This window comes from Oryctolagus cuniculus, chromosome 1 (genome assembly GCF_964237555.1).
Source record: "Oryctolagus cuniculus chromosome 1, mOryCun1.1, whole genome shotgun sequence".
Taxonomy (NCBI): Eukaryota; Metazoa; Chordata; class Mammalia; order Lagomorpha; family Leporidae; genus Oryctolagus; species Oryctolagus cuniculus.
Genome location: NC_091432.1, coordinates 50038988 through 50064384, shown reverse-complemented (window position 1 = coordinate 50064384; position 25397 = coordinate 50038988). Strand labels below are relative to the sequence as shown.

At 36.5% G+C, this 25397-nt stretch overlaps 1 protein-coding gene across 50 annotated transcripts in view; it reads right to left on the bottom strand.

The window, feature by feature from the left end:
• SOX6 (SRY-box transcription factor 6) overlaps positions 1–25397 on the bottom strand; it is a 647773-nt gene that overhangs the window by 203260 nt on the left and 419116 nt on the right. For all 50 annotated transcript variants that reach the window (XM_051833972.2, XM_070073077.1, XM_070073091.1 and 47 more), the window contains 2 exons: positions 10054–10226; positions 7142–7210 (listed from right to left, as the gene is read on the bottom strand). In XM_051833972.2, coding sequence (XP_051689932.1) covers positions 7142–7210; positions 10054–10226 — 242 coding nt within the window. The remainder of the gene's footprint in view (positions 1–7141; positions 7211–10053; positions 10227–25397) is intronic.

Below are 25397 nucleotides of genomic sequence, written 5' to 3'. Positions count from 1 at the left end.
TATATTTAAGAACATTTTATTTTACCAAATAAAATGATGGGAAGACAAAGAAGCAAAGCACATGCCATGTGTTATCACCATTACTTCATAAAGAGAAAGAGCATTTTAATTCCAAAAAAGGTGGGGAAAACATCCTCTGAGGGTGATACTTAAATTCAGTTTTGGAATAGACTCCCTAAACTGTCCCTCAACAGGAATAGCTACATACCCTTCCTCTAACTAGTGAATGAGAATCATGCAGACCAATAGATGATATTTCCAAGTTTAACATTTTGTGAAAGTGGTAGCAAGGTGAAGGGGGAATATTTAAAACATGTTGGTGTTGTCCCCTTCCCATAGCCAAATACCCAACCAGTATTTGCTTAAGATCTTTATTTGATTTTTCTTATTTTTTCTTTAAATACAATTATTTCAAAGTAAACTTTAAATCACTACTACTACTTCAAGTAGAAAGCTAAAATTACTTTTCATAAGAAGATAACCAGATAGCCATGAAGTTTTCATTTTTGTAAATTGTAGCTAAATGCTATTGCCTCCAAGGTTCTGAGACCATGATTTTCTTTCTGTCTCTCTCTCTCTCTCTCATTCTCTCAGAGAGAATATTTAAAAACTAAAGTTAAACTGAACCCTCAATGTAAAGAGAAGGATTTTAAAAAATAGAAGAGAGTCACTTTTTCCCTTGGAGATTGATTGGCATTATATACTATCACCTGCTGGCAGCACATAGGCCATTTGCTTCATTCATTTGCACCCCCACCCTGCTGCTCTGAAAAGGTAAGACAGTCTCCCTCTTAACTCTCTGAAAGAAGCAGACAGTGGTTTCCCTGAATTCTTAGTGTCACCGACTTGGGAGAGGACTGGGGGCATGGGGTCTGAGAGATAGGCACATGCAGGTGTGATACAGTTGAAGAATCTGAAGCATAAAGCATGAAAAGCATAGATTCTCCTTCAGGTTTTGGTTAGCTGAATGAGATCTTTGTCCTAAGGCCATGTTTGGAAAAAGAGATAGCAATCTGATTAATATTTCCATATAGTTGCTCATGGGATTTGGTCAGGACTCACATTTCTAGATCCATTCCACCTTTAACAAACAGTCTAGCATAATTAATGTGCAGCTGAAATCCACAACCAAAAAATTCATAATTGTAGCTCTTATGTCCCTTGCTATTCATAAATTGTAGCAGTTTTACCTATTCTTTATAATCCAGAAACATTATTATTAAAGTGGTTGAAGCAGGCTATAGAGCATCTATCATTACTTAAAAAGTTAATTAGATTACAAAAAAAAAGAGAAATAATTAGATTTGCATTTTTATCTTGATTTTAAACTTCCAAAGACAATCACAACAGGCTGCCTGTGGGCAATTAAAAGCAGCATACAGCACAGAATAGAGAGGAGAGAGGTTCTGTTTTTCCTGGCTAATTCATGATTGAAGATAGAATTACAAAATATTTTAAGGGCTTGCTAAAGTTAGGGGCTAATCCTAGACTTCTAAGCTTTGTTTATAACCCTGATATCATTGCAAGAGAGTATCAGATTCATATACAGTGCCAATAGAAGTATTAAATTACTTTCAATGGGTTTATTTGGTCCTTTTCAGAGGCTGTTGGAAGGAGATTCATTACCTGATCAATAACACACAAAAAAGGACTATTTGCTAGAGCCAAAACAGAAGCACTATAATTGCCTTTTGTTTATCAATATGAAATACAATTAACAAAGAGATATAAGCCAAGACAGAGGGACTACATAAGACTGAAAACCAGTTCCTTATGTCCCCCAGTTTTCCAGTCATCTCCAATAGACAATAAAAGGAAGGTCCAGCTCTTAAAATTAGAGGTCAATTAGATACTTAACGATGAAGCGTATCTTCAAATATATATATTATTATTATGCTAGCAAAAAAATTAATTAACCAGGTCAAGCAGGCCACAAAGGCTAATGTACAAAGTAATTATTTCTGGTCTTTAGACAACTACTTCTCATAAAAAGGCAGTCCTTTATTCTGCTCAGCAGATACCTGAAATGCCTATAGTTAATCATAGTGACAGAAACAAAAGGCAAATTTTATCTCCTCAAAAGGTGACAGTATATCTCAAATTATTCCATTTAATTGTTTAAGGACAATCATTTCCTTATTCACAACATTAGCATCTTTCTGGTTTCTATGCAAGAAGAAAGGAGAATACATATTTAATGTTGCCCTACCACGCAACAAACACAGTCACACAAAATATAGCAATAGCATGCAGGAATACATAATTGGAATAGAAAACACTATGAATGAAAAATATTAATATACTCTTAAGAACAAAATGAAACTTCAATGAAGCTGAAACATTTGGCGTGGGGAAAGGTAACTAAGTAGCATGTATTACAAATTTTAAAAAAAGAAAGTTTTCAAATAAGACAAAAAGAATCTGCAAAGACCAAGCAATGGCATTTAGTCCAGACCTTCTACAGACTGAGTTTGCCATCTGCCATCTGTTAAATGATGAAAGAGAGTAACAGATATATTAATCATAAAGAAAACAGAGAGTAAACTATTTCAAGTTTCACAATTATACCCAAAAGAGACGTGCATGTATGAATTGACAAATTGCTGGCCCTGAACCAAGAGGCCAACTGCCCACATAAAATCCCAACCAGTCAATCCTTTCATAAGAGACTGCTGTTCAGTCACTGATGTGAGGAGAGGATACTTGCCTGTATGGCACACAATACAAGCTACTTGAATAACTCTAAAACTGGGGTCTGAAGAGACATGAGTAATCAGATAATACCATTCATCCCTGGAAAAGTAAGTTTTTCACAGAGATATTTTAATAGTGAGTTGAATTCTTCTGCAAAGAGTAACTTCTAGCTGCAAAAGTGCCATCATTTAAATATGTCCCTATTGGCAAGCTACAGAAATCAAAGAATGTGGTATATTGTGTTTATAAAGAATATCTTCTCTAGATTGAAATCTATGATGTGGGAAAATAAGCTTAGATGAATAAATATACGAATGAATCAAGAAATCAGGATTAATAAAGTATTCTGTTCTACTTATAATGGGTTTTATTAATAATTGATTAAAATACTATACATATGCTTTAATTGTTTACATCTGTGCCATGGATTAAAAGTGAATTTTTTTACCAGTTAACATAACTCATAAATAAAAGGCTTCAAAATATTGGCTAAGATACTATAATACAATAGGTGGGCAAGAGGGAGGATGGAATTACTGCATAAAAATCAATCCCCAAATCTAAGGATTCATATTATTTTTAGCTTTGCTTTCCATAGATTTAATAACAATTTTGCTATTTTCCAACCAGAAATATCAAAAGTATTTAACTCTTTCTGAGCCCCATATCAGAATTATTTATCTGTAACAAATTATAGGAATCATCACTTTACCCAAAGCACAGAGGGATTCAAATTCATTAAGCAAACAGCTTCCTGAAATATCTGTTAATATTAAAGTATTTTATAATCATTTAAAATTGTTACCTTGGTTTTTAAATGGTAAAAAATGGATTCATCAAAAAATACAAAGCGTTTACAAAATCAGTCATCATACTTTTTCTAAGACTAGCTTACATGGTCTTAGAAGTATGTATATCTAATTGTTAGGGGTTCTATATTAGGATAGTTTTAATGATCTGTGACTATCTTGAAGTTGATTATATATCAGTGAACTTGACATCTTTTCATCTGATTGTTATTTATGGCCTTTGCCTGTGTTCCTGCTGAACTAGGGTCTTCTGGCTTTTGGTCTGTTGAACTCTTTCTTCAGTGGAGCAGTAACCCTTTCACTATAATGTAAATTGAAAATATGTTATCTCAACAACAGGCTTTTTAAGTGAAAAAGCAAAAAGTATGTCTTTCAATAATTTAGTTATGATTTACCAAGGCAAAATTATGTTAAAAAGTACACTCAAACTAGCTTGATTGTGATAGCTCTTTCCTGACATACATGTATATTAAAACATCACATTGTACACTGTAAATATAAATACATAATTTCTCTTTGTCAACTACACCTCAATAAACCTAGGAATGTTAAAAACAAAAAAAAAATACACTCAAGAAATAAAAACAAATGAATTTATTTGTAGCTACATATATACATTTTGAATGATTGCAAATAAAGTAAGCATGGGGACTGTTAAAATACTTCATCCCTTTTGCTATCTCTAGTGAAAAATGCTGTCTTTTAATTCATTCAAACCATTGAGATTTCCTTTTGTTTCCATTATAATAGACATGTTTGCATGTGTTGCTAAAAGCAGTTGGATACTTTTCCCTTTCTTTCTATTAAAGCTGCAAATTAAAAAACAAATACTAATTCAGAAGTCAGCATTCTGAACTAGAGGAACAATCTTCAGTGTAACAATCTGATCCTCATGACTTACAGCCAACTGCTGTGGCTTAAATCTTGCTGACTGACCATGTTAACTCATAGGTATTAGAACTCAAGATTTAAAACAAACATAAAGTGAAACAAAAAAAAGTCAAATTTGCTGAAGTTGTCTCTGTATTCATCATTTACTTTTAGAATAGAAGTTAGATTTCTTTTTCAATTTCTTGTTTTATTCTTTGTTCATTTTGATTTTAGATGGAAGAATGGTTCTTTTTTAGTGATAGAAAAAAATTTTGAAGCATCCCTTGAATTTCATATTTCACTCAAAATGCTTACTAAAATCAGTCCAACAATAACTCTGTCCTAAATTTGATCATGTCTATGACTTGTCAAAAACCATATTCAAAAATATGATTAACTCACTCCCTTTCCAAAAGAAAAAAAATAGCTGAAAGTCTGAATAACAAATACCTGCTAGGTAAGTGTCACAGTTGAATAAACCTTGTCTAAGGAATGCTTTTCAGCATTTGAAACATTCGAATGGTCTCATACTGACAAGATATACTGGGAAGCAATGACTCTGGACAGAATCAACCTTAAATACAGGTCTTATTACTTCCTTTTATATTTTAAAAATGTGAATTCATGCTACCTGTATTTCTAAAATGAATGGAACTTACACTGAATATCTATAATTTTATAATTTAAACTGCTGAGATGAAGTGCTGATTAGCTAAAATTTTTAAACATTTATACGATAAGAAATATCCACAAGTTGTAAAAACAATAGACTTCTATTAGAAATCTTGAAAAGTTATTTCTATCTTCTCAAATTGCACATTTTAATGAATATCTTAAGATCATGTTCTATCATTTTCTGAAAAAGACATCAATTTCATGTAATCAAATTACAGCTATAAAATCATATGTAATCAATAAATACTTTATAAAAATATTCAGAACTGCTTTACTTGTTATTCATCTCAGGTCTCTAGTAGCACAGGAAAACATCAATTAAGAAACCTAGTCAATACAAAATACACTGGACTAAGAAATAAAATATATTAAAGTGACTAAAAAAGGTAGTAAAATTATTACTAATAACTATATAGGAATATCTTGGGGAACTTCTTTCATTCTTACTTTACAAATAAAAGAAACAGAGAGAATTAAAGGATCATGTTATTTAACACCTACTGAGTTTTTAGAGAGGAATCTAGAGAAAAATGTAGGAAGCCACAGGCTAAAAATCTTGACCTTAGCAGTAGGGGATACACTGAAAATTTTAATAAGGGCAGAACAAGGGAACACCTGGATAGTTATTTAATTAAGGATCTCAGCATGAGTCATAAAAAGAGATATCAGGATGAGAAATCATTCCAAGATTTAATTGTAAAGGCTGAACGTCAAAATGCCAGAGATTCTAACTCATTTACACTTAGATTCTTTTATTGGGAAATATATAGACTTAAACATGGAATACAGGAGAAGATCAAAACAAATGAACAACAACAGAAAATAAACTTGTCCAAAACCTGCTAGTGATGTTTGCTGGACAAAATGCCAAATTAGGAAAAGAGACTTCTTCAGACATGAAATCAATATCGTAAATGCAGTAACTGTTACCTGGTATACTAAGTAGAATTCACAAAATGAAGCAAGGATCTAAGTAAAAATCACTGCTGTTCATTCATAAGTTAGGAGTTTAAACTGTGATTTTATGCTAATCAAAAATAATGCAGGGGGGTCCAATATTAACTTCAAGAAAAGTAATAATATAATTTGCAATATGCTGGCCCAACTAGCCTATATTAACCATATCAAATATCTAAAGGAATGACAGAAATGAAACCATCCCCTCCCCCTCCCAGACCACTGTAAATGTGATCTATATATTTTAACAATGCCACAAGAAAAAAGAACTTTCTAAATTGTGTTAAAATAACTTAGGACCAAGGTTTTCCTCCTATCCAGACTGTAAGCTCCTTGAAGACAGACTATCATTAATTTTTATATTCCCTTCAGCATCTATAAGGAATGTAATTAATATATATTTATTAAGGAACAAATTAATAATGAAGAACATTTCCTCAGATTCCTCTCAAGATTGGCCCCATCAGTCCTAACGACCACACAAAAGTATGTTTTTCACCCTTGTCTACAATCTTGAAGAACAGTGGTTTTTCTACTTACTACTTTGTTGAATTCTTTCTTTGGTGGAGTGTCAAGCATGTGATTATAAAATACACTAAAAGTATGTAATTGTAAAAATTAAAAGAAAAAAATAAGAAAGAAGGAGGGAGGTTGGAGTGTGGGCAGGGGTGATGATAGGCTGGGCAGTATCACTGAGCTCCTAAATCTGTATATATGAAATACATGACTTTCTCACCTTATATAAATGAATTTTTTTAATTTTTAAAAAGTAAGTTTCTCTACAGGGAGCTATTACATGGTAAAACACAAGGCAGAAAGTGGTAGGTGGCAATAAAATAGCATCTGTATGCTCCATGGAGGCACCAGGTTTCTACAGGTTGCGTTAGGTAAATGCCAAAAGGAATAAAAAACAGATAAGGTTGATTCTGCTTATGCACCACATCAGAGAGAATGCTTATGCCACCACCTAGTCCATATTTCCTACATCCACTTATACAATTGTGTGCATCATCTCTGCATAACAGTCCTACTGGTGTTGTTGATAAGACAGGGGAGCATTTGCAGCATTTTAAATTCCATTTTCAAGGAGGAAAGTATCTAAGTATAATCAGATGAGAGTAATAAAATACACTGACCTGGATCTGTTGCTGCAGGAGATTGATTTTGTGCTGCTGTTGCAGAAGTTGCTGCTGTTGTCTTGCAATCTATCAGAAATAAAGTTTCATTAAGTTAAAATGAAATGCTTACACCTTTGTGATTATCTCGGGTATCTCTCTTGGTGTTACAAGAATGCTTTACTGCTCTATGCTAAAGAGCACCTATAAAACGAGAGGGGCAGAATCAGAAAGTTAAAGAAAAGGAAAAAAATTTTTTGAACAGGAGAACTTGCTCTACCTATAAATGAAATCTACCCCTTGTATGGTGCCTGTGAGCAATTCACCCATAGCTTTACTGGTCAGCTGAAAATAATAGGAACTTAGAAATTGAATCCTTATCATGACAGGAATACTCTGGCTACATTTTTTCTAAAATGTTTAATTTGGATGTAAAAATAAATCTTAAGCTAAGGCAAGAAAAAGCTTCCTATTACTGTATAAGATGATGCACCTTGATGAAACATTTTCTGATGCAAAGATTTTATACACTTACAAATAGTTGTCAAAGGAATGTCAAAAAACATAATGGAAAGTCAAAAAGTTTCATCATTTGTGTTAATGCTGTATCTGATGTACAATGAATTTTTAAAAACCAATTAAACCATAATTTAACATGTATCCTTTTGAGGGTTGTGTGTTTATTTTACAGGACAGAATCCACATACAAGTTTTATATTCCCTTGTTTCATCTAACAAGCAAATCCAGCATCTTAACATGTTATCTGGTCTATAAAAAGAAATATTAACCAGTTCACACAGGCCCTACAGAAAACTGGATCTGCCCCATAAGAGGACAAAGAACTTTCTAGGGATCATGGCGTTTACAATGAAGCATCAATTCAGGTATCAGGCTGCCCACTGCCTCAAAAGCTAACCTGTTACCACAGCTTCTTATTGAGTACACACTCACTGCCAGCATAGGAAGCCAGAGATAAAAGGGCCAGAGAGCACTTAGAAGGGAAGACTTCTAGTCTATTCTTTGTATTTCTTCCTATTTCCAAAGCCAGTATTTTAAAATGAGCCATGATTGAAGTGACAATGAGTGTGGATTGGTCCCCAACTATATACTTCCTGAGTATTCTTGATGCTCTAGCCTTCTGCAAGGGGAAATGTCCAAATCACATTTCATTCAGCATAGCAGTCTGCTCCCAAATGTTTCTTTGAGATTTCCAATGATAACTGGCTCATAGTGTAAGGCGTGAGAAAGCTGCCCTTAACATGGACCACCATTTGGGAAATGGGACTACTAATTCTCAAAGCTTCAAAGACAAAATGGGAACATAGTTTAATCAGGTTAGAATGGTTCTCTGCTTATTTCTACTCACATCAGAAATGGACAACTCACTCTGCACCTCCTGGTATGGATGCTGGATTCTCTGAATATTTATTTCCTCTTAGCAAACCAGTGAAACACCACTAGGCATTTAATATTGATGGTCCCTCCTAAATGATAAAGTGCTGCATAGAAATGCATCCAAAACACCACACTGCAATTACTATCATCCACTCTAAACGTATGGGTTTGACACAGTGAAGTATGGTACATAAGCACCATGTGGCTCAAATTCTGAATTTTATTTGCCAATCGGTTGAGCTACATGCTCGCTTCATTGAGCATGACAACCTAGTTTTAAGTGTCATTTAATTTTCATTTTGAAATATAATTACAAAGTGTTCACTGTAAGATATCACTCGTCTGCAAATGTGTCAAGATTAATTTGTGCTAGCTTATTCACAAGTGTCAATAGTTAATTACTGTGTCATCTCTGGATGGCTAAATGACATTCTAACTTCTGATTTTTTACAGTGTTCCTTTATGTTATTTTCCATTAGGGGCTGAGTCCATATTCCTACATGTGGGCAAATATTCAAGCATATAAAATACCAGACGTCACAACTCATTAAAATCAACAGAGCATATATTGCTCTATATACCCCTATAAAATACATTTAACTGAAAAGATAATTCCAGTAATAATGTCAGATTCCTAAAAACTGCACATTAATTTGAGCCTGCCTGATCTAAAGCATCAGGAACTACTCTATAGGATCATTGTTATTACATTAAAGTACTCTTGTGAGACAAGAAAAACATGGAGGAAAGTGATTTAAAAAAAAAAAAAAGATATTTTAAAGATATTTAAACTTTGCTATTTTTTTTCCTTATTCTCACTTCGAAGTCTTTTAAGTGTAATTCTTTTAGGAACCAGGTGCTAATTTGTTTCCCATGATTTACCTGTGCAGTAAATAATGATGATCACATAATTTATCATCCAACCAAGACAACTTTTGCCACTGGAAGGAGGTGGAATATTTACAATTGCCCTGGAAAACAAGCAGAGAGCAGGGCTATTTGGGGAAAACCAAGATATATGGCTCCCCTAACTTTAAAGTCAAGGAAAGCAATTGGACCAGTGAGTTTAAAGATCCCCAAAGTTTTTCTAGAACAGAACCCCCTTTATCTGGATGAGCAAAATAAGGGACAGGGGGAGAAGTCGCTCAGAGTGAAGCTGGGGTTTCAATAATACTTACGTGAGAAAGCATCTCTTTGTAATTAGTCAAGCTCAAACTCCAGAAACAAAAATCTACCACTTCAGTTGCACCCAGTTGCTTTGATGCCTTTCTTTGTTCTCCACCTATCTCCTCAGTATTCTTGAAGACTGAGTTTCCAGAAAGCGTCTTTGTTTCCCATTTTCTTCCTGCCTGCCTGCCTTCCCTCCCTCCTTCCTTCCTTCCTTCCCTGCTTTTGCCTTGTTTTCTTTTATGTTTTTTTTTCTTCATTTATTTATTTTTTAGGAAAGCTTTCAACAAATAAGCCAATCAAGGTGATTGCTCGCTGAGTTTGGCACATTGCGCATCTCCAGTTCGTCAGCTCCTTTTGCAGGGCTCACCTGTTCTTGCTGTTGGCGAGCAAGGTCCATTTGCTGCCGTTGTTTCTCAATTTGTGAGGCTGCCAGTTTTTTCTGTTCGTCGTGCGCTGCCAGGAGCTGCTCCCGTAAACTGATCAGCTGGGTGATCATGGTAGAGAGCTGCCGCTCTTTTTCAGCCAGGCTCTCAGGTGTACCTAAAATGGAAGCGAGAAGAGACCTCACGAGCTTGAGGAACGTCTGCCTGAGTCAAGAAAAGGAGGCAAAATTTAGAAAGGCATGATCCTAGGGCAGTTATAGATCTGGGACAATGGCTGTGGGCCACTGGGAGGGCAGGAACTCCACTGAGTAGGTACAGTGGCAGAATGAATGCTAGGACTCCTGCCAAGAAAAAACATTGCCATCAATATAATTCTCACTCAACCCTCCTTCTCCACAAAACATAAGAAGGGTAAAATTATCTACCCCTTCCTCTCCTTTTCATACACTCCCTCCTCCTCCCCACCTCAAATCTATGTGATCCAGCTGGGGATCTATGATATTTAGTTACAGAGATCAGAAAATGTGTATTATTTTTAATATTCTATAATCACCTTATCCTCAGTGACTAACACAGTAGCTAAATTATAATAGATGTTTAATAAATGTTATTTAAGGAATTTTTGATTATGGTCCTCATGAAGTTTTTCCATTGTGCTAAGAAAGATTTGTCTCTTAAGTTCAGAAGTCAAAGGTCAGTCTCTTGGCCATAGAATGAGTTCTACAGAGAGAATAAAAATGGCCTCAGGTAAGAAAGAATTGAACATGATTTTTTTTTTTTTGATGAAAGGATCAAGCTGAAGTTCTCAAGTTCATCCTCAGAGGCAACAATGTTGCTTGTGGGATTCCCTCACCCCTTTGTCATTTGTGATTCTTCAAAGGGGAAAAAAACACATTTGAGGTTGGAAAGGTTATGCATAAAGATACGCCGTTTAATGAATATGGTGTCGCTGAACACTTACAGAGTATGTACTAATGGTGCTGAACAGTCTTTTTATGGGCAAATTGCACAGCTCTCCTAAGTAAAGGGTGCAGAATCCTTTTGTGAACCTAAATTAGAGCATTTTACCGTAGAATAAGATAAGAATTTCAACCCACCGTATTTGAGTCACACAGGTTTCATTAGGAAGAAATGATCTATGATTTGAAAGCTTTTCAGAAACATGCCACCAGCTGTCAAAGGGGATAAAGATTGCCAGTTTTTGTATATGTGGAGGGGAGACTTCCAACCTTCTATGAAACCTTCCTTATTCTTGCTAAAAAAAAAAAAAAAAAAAAAAGCACCAGACTACCTAAGAAACTAAAAATATTCTAATTATGAGTGGCTCTGTTTTTTGAGTGGCTCCGTGGAGAAGAGGAGCCTTCAGAGGATGTTTAGCACTTGTTGGCCTATGATTCCCACAAGATAAGACTGGTGTCAGCAGAGAGGGTACCATGGTTAGGACTACCCTGGGATTCTTACTGTCAGCTCGAATCCTTAAGCAAGCAAGCAAACAAACAAACAAAAAAACCCTCTGTGACCCTTAAAGAATCTTTGAGCTAAAAGATGCCTAACATCAAAATTAAAAGAATAAGAGAGAAAGTGAGATGGTAAGACTTTGTATTACACTTATAAGGAAACAAATAGTATATCAAGACTAGAGATCAACTAGTCTCTCTAGCTCTTGGAATTGGCTGAAAGAAAATGGGTTTTTATTTTGTCAATAGAAATTTCAGCATGGTGAAAACAAGAACTTCTTGGTCAAGAAACACTAAAACATAAATGTAGGTTTCCCAAAGAGGATCTATTCAAAGGCACAAAAAAGCTCAACTAATATTTTGTTAATATATACAGAAATGAGAAAGTAGGAAATATTTTTATTTATTTGATTTTTAAGCTCAATAAATATTTTCCGAATGGCAACTGTGTGTCTGGTACTATCTCAAGAACTATGGGTACTGTGGCAAATAAAAGTAGACGTAGTCCCTACTCTCAGGCAGTCATAGTCCAAAATTGGAAGACGAACCAAGTATTCATACATGAAAATGTAAACTGCAGATAAATAATTACAAACCAGCAAATGTGCCGGAGGAGGTTCAACCATGTTGAGGAGGGGACTCTAGTTTAAGGAAGTTAGGCTGAAAAAGTAACAGATTAACAGGAGTTAACTAAACACAAAGTTAGATGCTGGTTTGATGAAAGAGCTTTCCAGAAAACAGGAAATGTTGCCATGTCAGAGGAACTACAACTGACAAACAGGGGTTGATGGAAAGTAGCTGGTGTTCAAGCAGCTTTCCAGAAGGAAAAAGAGGGCGAGGCCAGTATGTCCCGGAAGTTGAAGAAACGTAATGAAATTTGAGCAAGAAAAGTATGAGTATCAGATGATATTAGAGAGGAAGGAAAAGGCCACACCATTCAGTCCCTCCCATACCATATTTGAGGACCCTCATATTTATTACAACAATTATTCAAAATCACCAAAATATTGTAGAAAAGAGATAATGTGGTCATTCTGACTACAGTGTGAACAAACTGGAAAGTTATGAGACAGATGGGAGGTAGGCATATTTTATTACATATATTTGGGCAATATTCTAATTTTGATGCAATTTTCTTGTGACACCTGTGTACATGAGGTGATTAAAAGAAGGCAGACTGGATACTGCAATCACTACTAAACTGCAGTTCTTTGTTAATAAAAAAGAACTTCCATACAAAGTTTGGATCAAGGTCCAGTGAGTTGGATTTTGTATCAGGTTTTCAAGTAAAGTTTGGGAAATTTCTCATCTTTCATGTTAAAGTCTTTTTAACTTCAATTTATACCACTTTCTTCTCAGCATAGAAAACAGGGAGTTGGGAATCATACATAACTACCTTCTTAGCCCCCTCCATTCAACCTGAAGATAACATATCTACAAACGCATTGGTGTGTCCCATACTAATAGACATATATGTCTGAATTTACAGAATAACACCATGTAATTGAATCTTTTTACAAATCATCATGACGTTCAAATCGATTAATTATGAATATTCAGTGACACATAAATAAGTTTTTCATTAGACTTAAAAGAAACATGGTTAAGAAAAAAACCAGTATTTTAAAATTGAAGATTTAGGTACTCATATACTTGTAAGGCCATCACTATCTTTTTATTAAACTTGAGGAGTTCATACATCTTTTGAATATATATGAGTGGAATAACAAATGAGGTAGGAATAAAACTAAATTATTTTAGTAAGAGAAATTAGTTTTAAAAAATCTAAAATTCCTCCTGAATGGAAAATTACATAATCATGTAGCCCTTGGTATCAAATTAAAAGGAAATCAGCTTACACTGCACAATAGCATGCATTCCCTAAATGTGCAGGCTTATTTGTGGGGAAGTACGTGGTCATTTCTTGTTCCGTACCTTGTATTTGAATTTGTTCACATGTCATTATTTAAATTCAGGCATTTAACATCTGTGATGCTAGATTTTTTTCTGTTTTAATTAACAGAGTATTTACGCTGCTATAATAAAAATAGCATCCTTTGAATCTCACTGACCAACCAATCTGAAAATATGAGGTATTTCATCTAAAAAAATACTAGTTAATTCAACATGCAAGTTTGCCAAGGCTGAGGAACTAGAACTGCCAGGAGTGCTGAAAGAACAGATAACCAATGGGACAAAAAAGGGCAACCTAAATGCAGCCAGGTTATGCGAAGGAAGGCAAAAGACCATGCTCTTTCGAGTTAACTCTGTGGAAAATATTCTCCTAAATCACACTTTGAAATGCAATCAAAATCCACTGGGAGAAAAAGTAGCTAGGGTCTTGAGGACCTGCCCAGGCCGATGGAGGTCACCAGTGGTGGCCTGGCGTCATCTGTCTCACGACCTTCAGGCTATGTTAAAATGATTCTCTAAAAAGCATCGCAGGAAAACAGCCTCTTCAGCCACCTATGCAAAAACAGAGTAGTTTATGAAACTGCAAAGAGAAAACCGGCAGAAACGTTTCTGTACACAGCTTCTCGGTAAGTCAGTGCGCCTGCTTTTATCCAATATCGCACAGAGTGTGCGCCTGACACTCTCTCCTATAAACTGTATCCACTCCAACTCCAAAGATGGTGCAGCAGGTCCCCCCCCCCTTTTTTTTTTCTTTTTTGTTGTACGGGGTCGTCTTTATCCCCAAACCACATCTGTCTTGAGTTTCTCTCAGATTAGTCAGGTGGATCAGTGCTCCCCAGGGCCTGCTCCAGCTGAAGTATTTTAATTTGACTAAACACCTGATTTATTTTATCTCTCCGATGAGAAAGGCAGTTTGTCTTAATAGAGCCTGTCAGCCCACAGCCCCATTCACAGCAATTTACAGGCAGCCAGGGACGCTGGAAGAGAAGAGTGCCGTGATTCTGTATTTTATCCTCCTCCAGAATGCACCTAAAAGCAGCTATTCACTGCTCCTGCATGTGGCATTTTAGAACTGAATTAGCTTTTTATTCAAGTAACTACACTTGTTGTGAATAGCTTATCTGTAAAATTGCTACATTCACTACTGATTTTATTAACCTTTGGCTCTATCACAAAATGGTCTTCAGTTAGGAAAGACCTTTAAAATTGACACATTTCTTTCTTAGGGGCCTTTATTCCAGTGACTTCAGATTTACTGAATTTGATCCATTGAATTCTTTACCAGTTGTACTTAAAATTTTGAGTCTCAATAGGAAGTCAACAGTGTGTAAATAAGGAAACATGTTGCAAAATGTAAATATGATGGCAATTTCCCTCATCAAAAGTTTTCAAATATCACCTTTTATTATAACACTTTTAAAATCAGCCCTCTAGCCTTTTTTGGTCATAATCTGAAAAACTTGAAAAAAATTTAACTGAACTATATTGTTTTTTTTTTTTTTTAAACTTTCCAAACTGTAGCTACCTATCCCCAGGCCCAAATACACAGAGAAAATTTAGTTGATGAGAATTTAGATAAAATAAGATACACATAGTGAATCTCTTCTTGATATAAAGTGAAAACTTAAAATCAAAAATCAAGTTTAAAATTTATTTTAAAGCTTCTTCTTAAATTAGTTCACAAAAGTGAGTGCCGCATATGCCATGCCATTCTGCCCAAAAGACTGAAATAGGTCTTTTGAGACCTGAGGCTGGGCATTGGGAAATCATTGAAGACCCCATGTCAGGACAACTTGTAGAGCACTTTATAGAGAGCTGCGTCACCTCCTTCACAATGTTCTCATATCTAGAACTTGTACGATATAAAAACATTAAATAGGTCACTCCCTTAGTAGCTGTTCTCTGAAAGTGTCCCTACTATGAGAAAATCTAGAACAAGCATCACAGTGGAAGGAGAGACCTACAGAGGTAGAGAAAGTAAATACAGAGACAACTAAACTAGATTTTGTGTATTTCTCTGCATGTTTTTTATGTCTAATGAAATGAAGGGCGACAGTATTAAAACAGGATGTTTATTTTACCAAGCCATCAAAAATTAATAATCAATAAATGGCATTATCTGAAACATGTAGCAAGGAATTTAAATATAACTTATACCTTAGTGTTCTTTATTAGATTCAGGCACACATTGCTTTAATAAAGTTAACAGGAAAGTTAATGAAATTACCCGAAGTCTGGTTAACTAAAATTTGGCTGTGATTAGAGGGTAAGGGTGGGGGAGCAGTGCCACTGGACAAGAGTCCTAGTGATGATGCCTAATTCCACAAATATGTCTTAGAAAGATGAAAACACTAATTCCAAAGCAACATCAATCAAGGAATTGGGCCAACAATCCAGAAACATTTTAAATTAAGTTGAAAAGGAAAGCTCTTAAGAATCAATCCCCTGGTCAGTTCTAATTTGTAATAGACATTGTTTGAGAAGAAAGTCAAAATACAATGCTAGTCATAAAAGAAAGCTACATTTGATCTTTTCTACCCACAGATAACCTGGTTAAACTGCCGCATCTTACACCACGGCTTCCCAGCACATCAGATGGGCTGTGATGTCTCCACTTCACACGCTCAGTCCATCATTTAGAACTGGCCTTTTTTGATATAGCCTTCTTTTAAATGTCACAAAATAGGGCAGCAAAAAGTCAACGAAAAATAAACAGGATAAGCTGAAGACACTAACATCCATCAGAAGGTCCCCTGATAAAAGTTACTTTGTGGTGACTGCCTGAGCAAGGAAACCTTGTCCCAGTGCACCAGCAGCTAATTTGAGTTCTGAATCCAACAGCAGTTTAAAAAGCTTTCCACTCTAAAGGGCCCCAGTGCATCATAAAGATAAAGGATTTCAGTACAAAACCACCACAAAGACCTCTATTATCTTATCAGACTTTGGTTACAACAGCTGAACCAATATGACTAAATTCTGAATGACTTTTTTCAAAACAGCAGAATACTGGAATTTCTTTGTTTTCTCATCAGTCAGCTATTGTCATTGCTCCCATATGCTACTGTCCACTACTTAGTAAATAAAAAGTTCAGTAAATGTGGCAATTGTGCTCTCAGGAATCACTTAGGGACCACTCTGCAGCATGCCTCACGGGTTGGGGATACAGGCTTTTTTTTTTTTCCCTTTCACTGAATGTATGAGAATTTCCTTTTTGAAAATTTAAACAATTATCATATACAATGTAATTAAAATCTACTGTGTACACAGACAAGAATACCTAGGCACTCCCTAAATTAAGATCCAACTCTACTGTCTATTCCAGGCACACTCACCTCTCCTTCAGCTTCCCCTCTTCCTGGCTGCAAAAGGAAGTCTATTCCTGGAGTAACTGAAGTCTATTCATGGTGAGATCCTAATAGAAGCAGAACAATCCATGGAATTCTGCCATCCAGGCTCCCGACTTCACAGCTGGGCCTTTGGCCCATTGTGCTTTATTACCCTATCCTTTTTGGACCCGGAAATGAAGGTATCCTGAAATATCCCTTCTTCAGTGTGAGACAGACTGCCTTTACACTGCTGCTCCCTATGCACAGAAGTCAGTCAACTGCTACATCTGCATAACCTGCAGATAAATATAATAACTTCTCATCTCTCAAAGGCTTGGAATTCCTTGATCCTCTATGGGGAAAATCCAAAACAATTTATCTCAATACTGCCTGAGTATGACAAGACTGGCTTCTCTAGAAGCTCCATCAGGGTTAGGAGACAGGAAAGGAAGGAGTAAGAAAAATAGATCTCACTAATGAGGTTGTCATGAATTACCTTGTTAAATCTTTTTTAAAAGACTTTATTTGAGAGGTAGAGTTACAGACAGTGAGAGGGAGAGGAGACAAGGAGAAAGGTTTTCCTTCTGCTGGTTCACTCCCCAGTTGGCTGTAATGGCCAGAGCTGTGCCAATACGAAGCCAGGAGCCAGGTGCTTCTTCCCGGTCTCCCACATGGGTACAAGAGGCCCAAGCATTTGGACCATCCTCAACTGCTTTCCCAGGCCATAAAAGAGAGCCAGATTGGAAGAGGAGCAACCAGGACTAGAACTGGCGCCCAAATGGGATGCCAGTGCCACAGGTGCCTACTGCATCACAGCACCGGACCCCCTTGTTAAATCTTCACCCTAAAAGTTGCATTGTTATTTTCACCTCATTGATTCAAAACTAAGTCAGTGAGAGATAAAAACAACTTACATTTGATTGGGTTTGAATTTGAGTTTTGATTTCTGATTCGAGGTATCTAAGTCTAAGTCTAAGGGAGAGTTATCTTCCCTCACCTCAGACTTAGAGTACACAGTCAAGGAATTTCTAAAAGTTGGGAGCAAGGTTCTGAGTGACCTAGAATTCTAATGCCATGTAAGGCTTACAAATACACAGCTGCAAGCTAAAAGGGCAGAATATACAATTGCTCAGTAAGGCTTTGTTTACAAAATAAAAAGTTAAAAAGCCTGACAAGGCAAACAGACTACTACAGAGGTCAGTAAGACAAACTTGGACATCTTAAAGATGTAAAAACAGATCTTGATATTAAATGACATGCCTGGAGTTACTCAAAATTAGCAGCCAGCCAAGCAGATGAGATCCTCTGTATGTTTGTTCCCCAAGCTTCCTCTCCCCAAACTAGCATATGGCCTCCTGGTACTGAGCCCAAACACAACAATTATACAGACCATGCCATTCTCTGGCATTCTGCAACAGACTCCAACATTTCCAGATACAATATTTATAACACTCATGAAAGTCTGAAAAATACACTCAAATATTTGCACCAGTCAAATATACTGCTGTCATGGGTGTAGTATGTCTGAAAGTTAAAACAGTTAGGTGTTCGTCAAGAGGAAGTTACACGAAGGGATCTACGAATTCAGCCTGGGAAGGTCTGAGAAACCTCCCAGATATACTACAGGCTCGGGCCAAAGGCCTATACAAACACCATACACTGACCCATTTCTAGGATTCTCACAAATTGCCTAGTGAGATAGTACAATATGCTTCATATTACAATAATAATTACAGCTTAAACTTACTTGGTAATTGCTTTGTGCCCAGAAGAAATACACACACACACACACACACACACATTTTGAGGAATACATGTATATTCCTCATAATAGTCCTGGGGAGCAGGTCATATTCTTAACTCTACTTTAATGATGAAGAAACTAAGGCATAAAATGTGAAGCTACTTGCCTAAATCCAAAGCTTTAAATTATATATCTGAGATTCAAACTCAGCCAGCTTAGCCAAGATTCTATCCTGTTAACTAGTATAACAGGATATATATATATATATATATATATATATATATATATATGAAAATGGAAAAACAGGGTTCCTAAACATTCTAGCTTTTCAAACCATTTACCTAGCAGGCAAAGAAGTTAAAACTTTCCAAATTATATATACATACACACACACACACATATATATATACATATGTGTGTATATGAGTGTATTGTTGAAATTCAATGTTTCCTTCAGTCCTTACTAAAATGCAAGCACTTATGTAGGGAAGTATCTATGACATCCTTTGTTCTTTTAAAATGGCCAATGATTAGCACAAGACTCAGCAGACCTTTTAGTATGTGTCACAAATATTCACCACTATTTGCAGTCATCTGTTATTATTATTTTACTTTCTCCCTCTCATACTCTTGCTCTTTTTCTCCCACTCTGACTTCATTTCCTCAAGGTTATACAGTTCTAGTCCTGAGACCATCTACCCATATTCCTATGTTTAATTCCACTGGACCTCAGACGTAGACCTGGACTCTCAAATATTGCAAATCTGGCTTTTCCCAGTGGGCTGATTTGACAAGTCCTCTGGCTTTTGGAGCTCCATTCTGGCTCCTCTAAAATTCCCCCACTCCAAGACTTGTATCATGAAACATATCTCTGCTGCCAATCATTTGATAAGCAATCTAAATAGCCCAGCATAGCCATCTTTTTGTTATTGTTGTTTGCAGCTATCGGGACATCCCAGTGAGCGCTATTATTGTCATTACTGAGACTCTGATGGAAAGTTGTGTTAAAAAGGTTAAATGTGCAAGAAGGCTGGAAGTAGAAGCAGAGCTGGGACTCAGCGTTAGTACTCCAATACATCACCTGCATCTGGAATGTAGCAGGTGACAGCTCAACTATTTGAGACCAGATTGAGTTCTTCAGCCTGACCCAGCTCCAGCTGTTGCCAGAATTTGGAGAGTGAAATCAGCAGATGGAAAAATCCCTATCTATCTGTTTCTATCTCTGTCATTCTATTACTCTGCCTTTCAAGTAAAATGAAAATGCATAAATAATTTTTAAAGTTAATTTAAAATGAAACCAAACAACAACTAAGACACACTGTTTATTTCTGTTTTTCCACAGTTAATTCATAATTTCTCCAGTGACAGTGTTGAGTATCTGGTCAGGTAAGAAGCCAATAACACGAATCCTACCCATCAAAAACTCAGATTATGAGTCTAGAGAGAAAAAATAGAAATGGAAATTTCATACTGACTCTAAAATTACTATTTCTTTGATGGTCCTTTCATACTTTAATAAAGATAGATTAACAGTACATTATTTTCATTCTCAATTTTGACTTTAATAATGATTTTTGAGTAAAACTGGTGCTGCCAATTAGATCTCATCATTGTATTACAGAAACACATTATGTTCACAAGGTTTATTTGAAGGTTATCTAATATTTCCCATGTAGAATTAGTGATAAATAGGGGAAAGTATTGATGAATACAAAGAAAGGAGAAAAACCACTAAAGTCGGGGTCCCAGGAATGATCAACGGTTTCCTGTTACTGGATGATCTTGAACATGCTAAAGTGGAACATGAATAGAAGATCCACAAAACATTATAAAAATGAGTCATAAAAATTGAGTCGAGGTATGTTTTTCAATCTATAAACAATAATCACTTTACCCACAAATAGGCTGTCCTATTCTTTTACTAAAACATTTTCTCATAAATACATAATTAGTAGACAAGTAGGGTCATTTGATACAATAATTATAGGTTACTAATGGAGTTTTAAAAGTTTATAAAATGTATTTTCTTTTTTAAAAGTTTAGTTACTCTTCTGTTATTACTCTGAAAAGTAGAGTGACAGAGAGATCAAGAGAGTGAGAGACAGAAAGAGGGATCTTCCATCTGCTGGTTCACTCTCTAAAGAGAACCAAGAATTCCATCTGTGTCTCCTGTGTGGGTGGCAGGGACTCATTACTTGCTGCCTCCCAGGAACACTAGCAGGAAGCTAGATCAGAAGCAGAAGTGTAAGTGGCACTTCATTGCAAGAACTCTGATTTAGGATGCAGGAGTCCCCGGCAGTGGCTTAATCTACTTTATCAAAGCACCCACCGTTAAAACTCATTTTCTAATGTAGCTTTAAACTGATCATGGTTTTAAAATATCCAGATCAATTATTTAAAAAGGGAGTCTTTAATTACATTTTTTAACTTGAAGGCAGAAGCTGATTATGTACCCCAGGGATACGAAGGGAACAGTATTGAACCTGACAGAGAACTGAATACCAAAATCAATGTGATAGTACTGACAGATAAGCTCAGCAGTGGTTGAGTGCCACCTTTCAGAGACCAGTGTCTGATGATTATGATAGTTGGATTTAAGGGTAACACTTTAAAAGATCTCTGCTTGAAAAAGATCACTGTGTCACTAGTGGTGTCAGAAGAATTACAGAAGAAGCAGGCTCTACTAAAACCCGAATCTCAAGGGTAACCTCCCTAGTGGACTCTCTTGGTTCCTCACACAAGTTTCACACCTCTGCTGTAAAATAGGTAAGCATGAACTCTACTGACACTCAGAGCTAATACCCTGCCTGCCTGTTAGCTCCTTCAGGACAGAGTCTGAGTCACGTGCAAAAGCAAAGACTTAACTACAGTGCTGAGTGCTTCTTTTGTGCTTAGTAAAATTAAAACGAACTACTAAAACACTGGAGGTCAGTAATTCTCAAAATAGCTGGAGACAGGCATCCATAGCAATGAACAAATCAGCTGGAATTGCTCCAAACTCCAGCAGAATTTGAGCCATAGCTGAGTTGCTTCCAGTCTGGTAACCATTGTAAATAACAACTCACTGGCAATTTCCACTGTTGTGTCCATGTGAGAAACCCAATGAAAAAGATAGAGATAAATTGAAAAATTCGAACTAAATAAATGTATACTCAGATCCAATAAACATTTTTGAGCACATATAATGGTCCAAGTTCTTGATATGTGCCAGGATTAAAACTTAGCATTTTATGTCTATTTCAACAAATGGTAAAATGAATCTAAGGAAGGTTAAAAATATGTCCAAGATCATACAACTTATAATCAATAGAAATAGGATTCTAAGCCACTTAGAGCCCAAAACCTAGCCTCTTTCCAGTAGACCACAAATGCTTCTGGGAGGAAAGAGAGGAAAGGTTCAACAAGTTTAGAGTCCTTTTGCAGTTTTTAAAACTTAGCTACCTAAAGAGCCTATATGGTAATGTTAAAGGTAAGCTAATTTATATTTAGGATAACTGTAATTTAATTTTATTTAAAATCTTGTAAACATAAATGAAGTCTAGTGGTAAAGGAAATGAGTCTACATCAACAGATTTGAAAATTCTCTACTCAGAACACACTACATCTAGAAAATTCTATTTGAATTGTATGGAAAATAAGTCAAACAGTTCTATGAATACAAACCATAATTTAGAAGATGGAATCGATTGCATAGAGTAAAGAATTATATGGAAAACCTTTCAAAGGAATTTGTATTATTGTATTAACCTTTACTTTCCATTGCTTTGGGTAGTATGGACATTTTGATTGTATTAATTCTTCCAATCCACAAATTGAAAGATTTTTTCATTTTTATGTGTCTTCTTTTATTTCTTTCCTTAAAGTTTTATAATATTATTACAGAAATCTTTCACATCTTGGTTAAACTTATTCCAAGGTATTTACATTTTTTGTAGTTATTGTGACTGCGACTCATCTTCCAAGTTCTTCCTCAATGACGGCATTGTTTGTGTATAAAAATGCTATTGATTGTGTGTTGTCAAACTCTTTCATGAGTTACAACAGTCTTTTAAGATTTGTTTATTTATTTGAAAGTCAGAGCTACACAGAGAGAGGAGCTGCAGAGAGAGAGAGAGGTCCTCCATCCGATGGTTCACTCCCCAGTTGGCAGCAATGACTAGAGCTGCGCTGATCCGAAGCCAGGAGCTAGGAGCCTCATTAGGTCTCCCATGCATGTGAAGAGGCTCAAGGGCATTCCCAGGCCATAGCAGAGAGTTGGATCAGAAGTACAGCAGCTGGGTTTCAAACCGGTGCCCATATTGGATGCCGGTGCTTCAGGACAGGGCGTTAACTGGCTGTGCCACAGCACTGGGCTCCCAACAGTCTTTTAGTGGAGCATTTTTGTTCCTCAATATATAGGATCATGTCATTTGCAAAACAGGGATATTTTGACTGCGTCCTTTTCCATTTGTATCCATTTAGTTCAGTTTTCTTGCCTAATGGCTCTGGCTAAAACTTCCAGAACTAAACTGAATAGTAATCGTGAGAGTGGGCATCCTTGTTTGGTCCAGATGTTAGTGGAAATACTTCCAGATTTCCCCCCATTCAATATGATGCTGACTGTGTGTCTGTCATATAGTCCCTTGATTGTGTTGAGGTAAGTTCCTTCTGTATTCAATTTGCTTAAGGTTTTTAATCATGAAAGAATGTTATATTTTATCAAATACTTTCTCTGCATCTATTGAGATAATCATGGTTTTTAGTCTTTAGTTTTTTTTAATGTGATGTATCACATTTATAGATTTGCATGTGATGAACCATCCCTGCATCCTAAGGATAATCCCACTTTGTCCAACTGGATGCTTTTATAAAATGTGTTGTTGGATTTAAATAGTATTTTGTTAAGGATTTTTACATCTATGTTCATTAGGGATACTGGCCTATAAGTCTCCTTCTTTGTTGTAATATTTTTCTAGTTTTGGAATTAAGATGATGCTGGCCTCATCCCTTTCAAATGTTTTGAATATTTTAATAAAGATGAATTGGGATTGGTTCTTCTTTAAAAGTTTGGTATAATTCAACCGTGAAGCCATCCAGTACTGTACTTCTCTTTGTTGGGAAGATATTTATTATTCAATCTCTGTCTTGGTTACTGGTCTATTTAGGTTTTCTATGTCTTTGTGCCTTGAGAAAGAGAGACTTCCATCCACTGGTTCACTCCCCCAAATGGTTGCAATGGCAGAAACTGGGCCTATCTAAAGCCAGGAGCCAGGAGCTTTTAGGGGTGCAAGGACTTGGGCCATCTTCTACTGCTTTCTCAGGCCATAGCAGAGCGCTGGATAGGAAGTGGAACAGCTGGGACTCAAACTGGTGCCCATATGAGATACCAGCACTGAACGTAGCTTCTTTACCCACTATGAAACACTGCTGGCCACTGATTAACATTAATTTTAAATAGTTGGGTGCCCTAGCATTGAGAGCATACACTTTTACTATAGTTGTATCTTCCTTTTGAATTGACCTCTTAATCATTACTTAATGTCCATCTTTGTCTCTCTTAAATTTTTGTGTTAATATCTATTTTGTCTAATAGTAAGACAGTCCTGCTAATTTTTTATTTCCAGTTGCATGGAATATTTTTCCCTCCTTTCACTTTTTTTTTAAAGATTTTTTTTTACTTATTTATTTGAAATTCAGAGTTACACAGCAAGAGGAGAGGCAGAGAGTCTTCATCCACTGGTTCACTTCCCAGATGGCCGCAACAGCCAGGATTGCATCAATCCAAAGCCAGAGGCCAGGAGTTTCCTCCAGGTCTCCCGCTCAGGTGCAGTGGCCCAAGGACTAGAGCCATCTTCTACTGCTTTCCCATGCCATAGCAGAGAGCTGGATCAGAAGTGAAGCAGACGGGACTCGAGCCAGAGCCCATATGGGGCTGGCACTGCAGACAGGGGCTTTAACGAGCTGTGCCACAGTGCCGGCCCCATCCATCCTTTCACTTTCATTCTGTGCATATCTTTGTTGGTAAGGTGTGTTTCTTTTTTTTGTCTTTTGTCTTTTTTTTTTTTTTTTACAGTCAGAGTTAGACAGTGAGAGAGAGAGAGACAGAGAGAAAGGTCTTCCTTCCATTGGTTCACCTCCCAAATGGCCGCTATGGCTGGCGTGCTGTGGCCGGTGCACCATGCCAATCCAAAGCCAGGAGCCAGGTGCTTCCCCCTGGTCTCCTATGTGGGTGCAAGGCCCAAGCACTTGGGCCATCCTCCACTGCACTCCCGGGCCACAGCAGAGAGCTGGACTGGAAGAGAAGCAACCAGGACAGAATCCGGCGCCCCGACCGGGACTAGAACCCAGGGTGCCGGTGCCACAGGCGGAGGATTAGCCTAGTGAGCTGCAGCGCTGGCCAAGGTGTGTTTCTTTTAGGCAGCTTTTTTTTTTAATCCACTAAGCTTGTCTGTATCTTCAGTTGGATAATTTAGTCCATTTACCTTCAAGGTTATTTTTAATGAATAATGACTTGGTCCTACCATTTTTCCATCAATATTCCTTTTGTTTGTTGTGGATCTCCTCTGTATTATTAGTAAGAGGTTTTATGCCTTCACATTCTTTCATGATCTTGATTATCTTTCTCTGATTCTCTGTGTCGTACATTGTTAACTATCATTTGTAAGGCTGGCTGGGTGGTGATGAATTCTTTAACTCTTTTGTTTGTTGTGGGAGGACTTTATATCATCTCAGTTATAAGTGAGAGCTTTGCTGGGTAAAGTACTATGGGTTGATAGGGTATTTTTTTTTTTTTCCTTTAATGATTTGGACTACATCTCATTATCCTCTCCAGCCTGTAGGGTTTCTGATGAGAAATTCACTGTTAATCTGACTGGAGATCCTTTAAAGGTAATGAGATATTTCTCTAT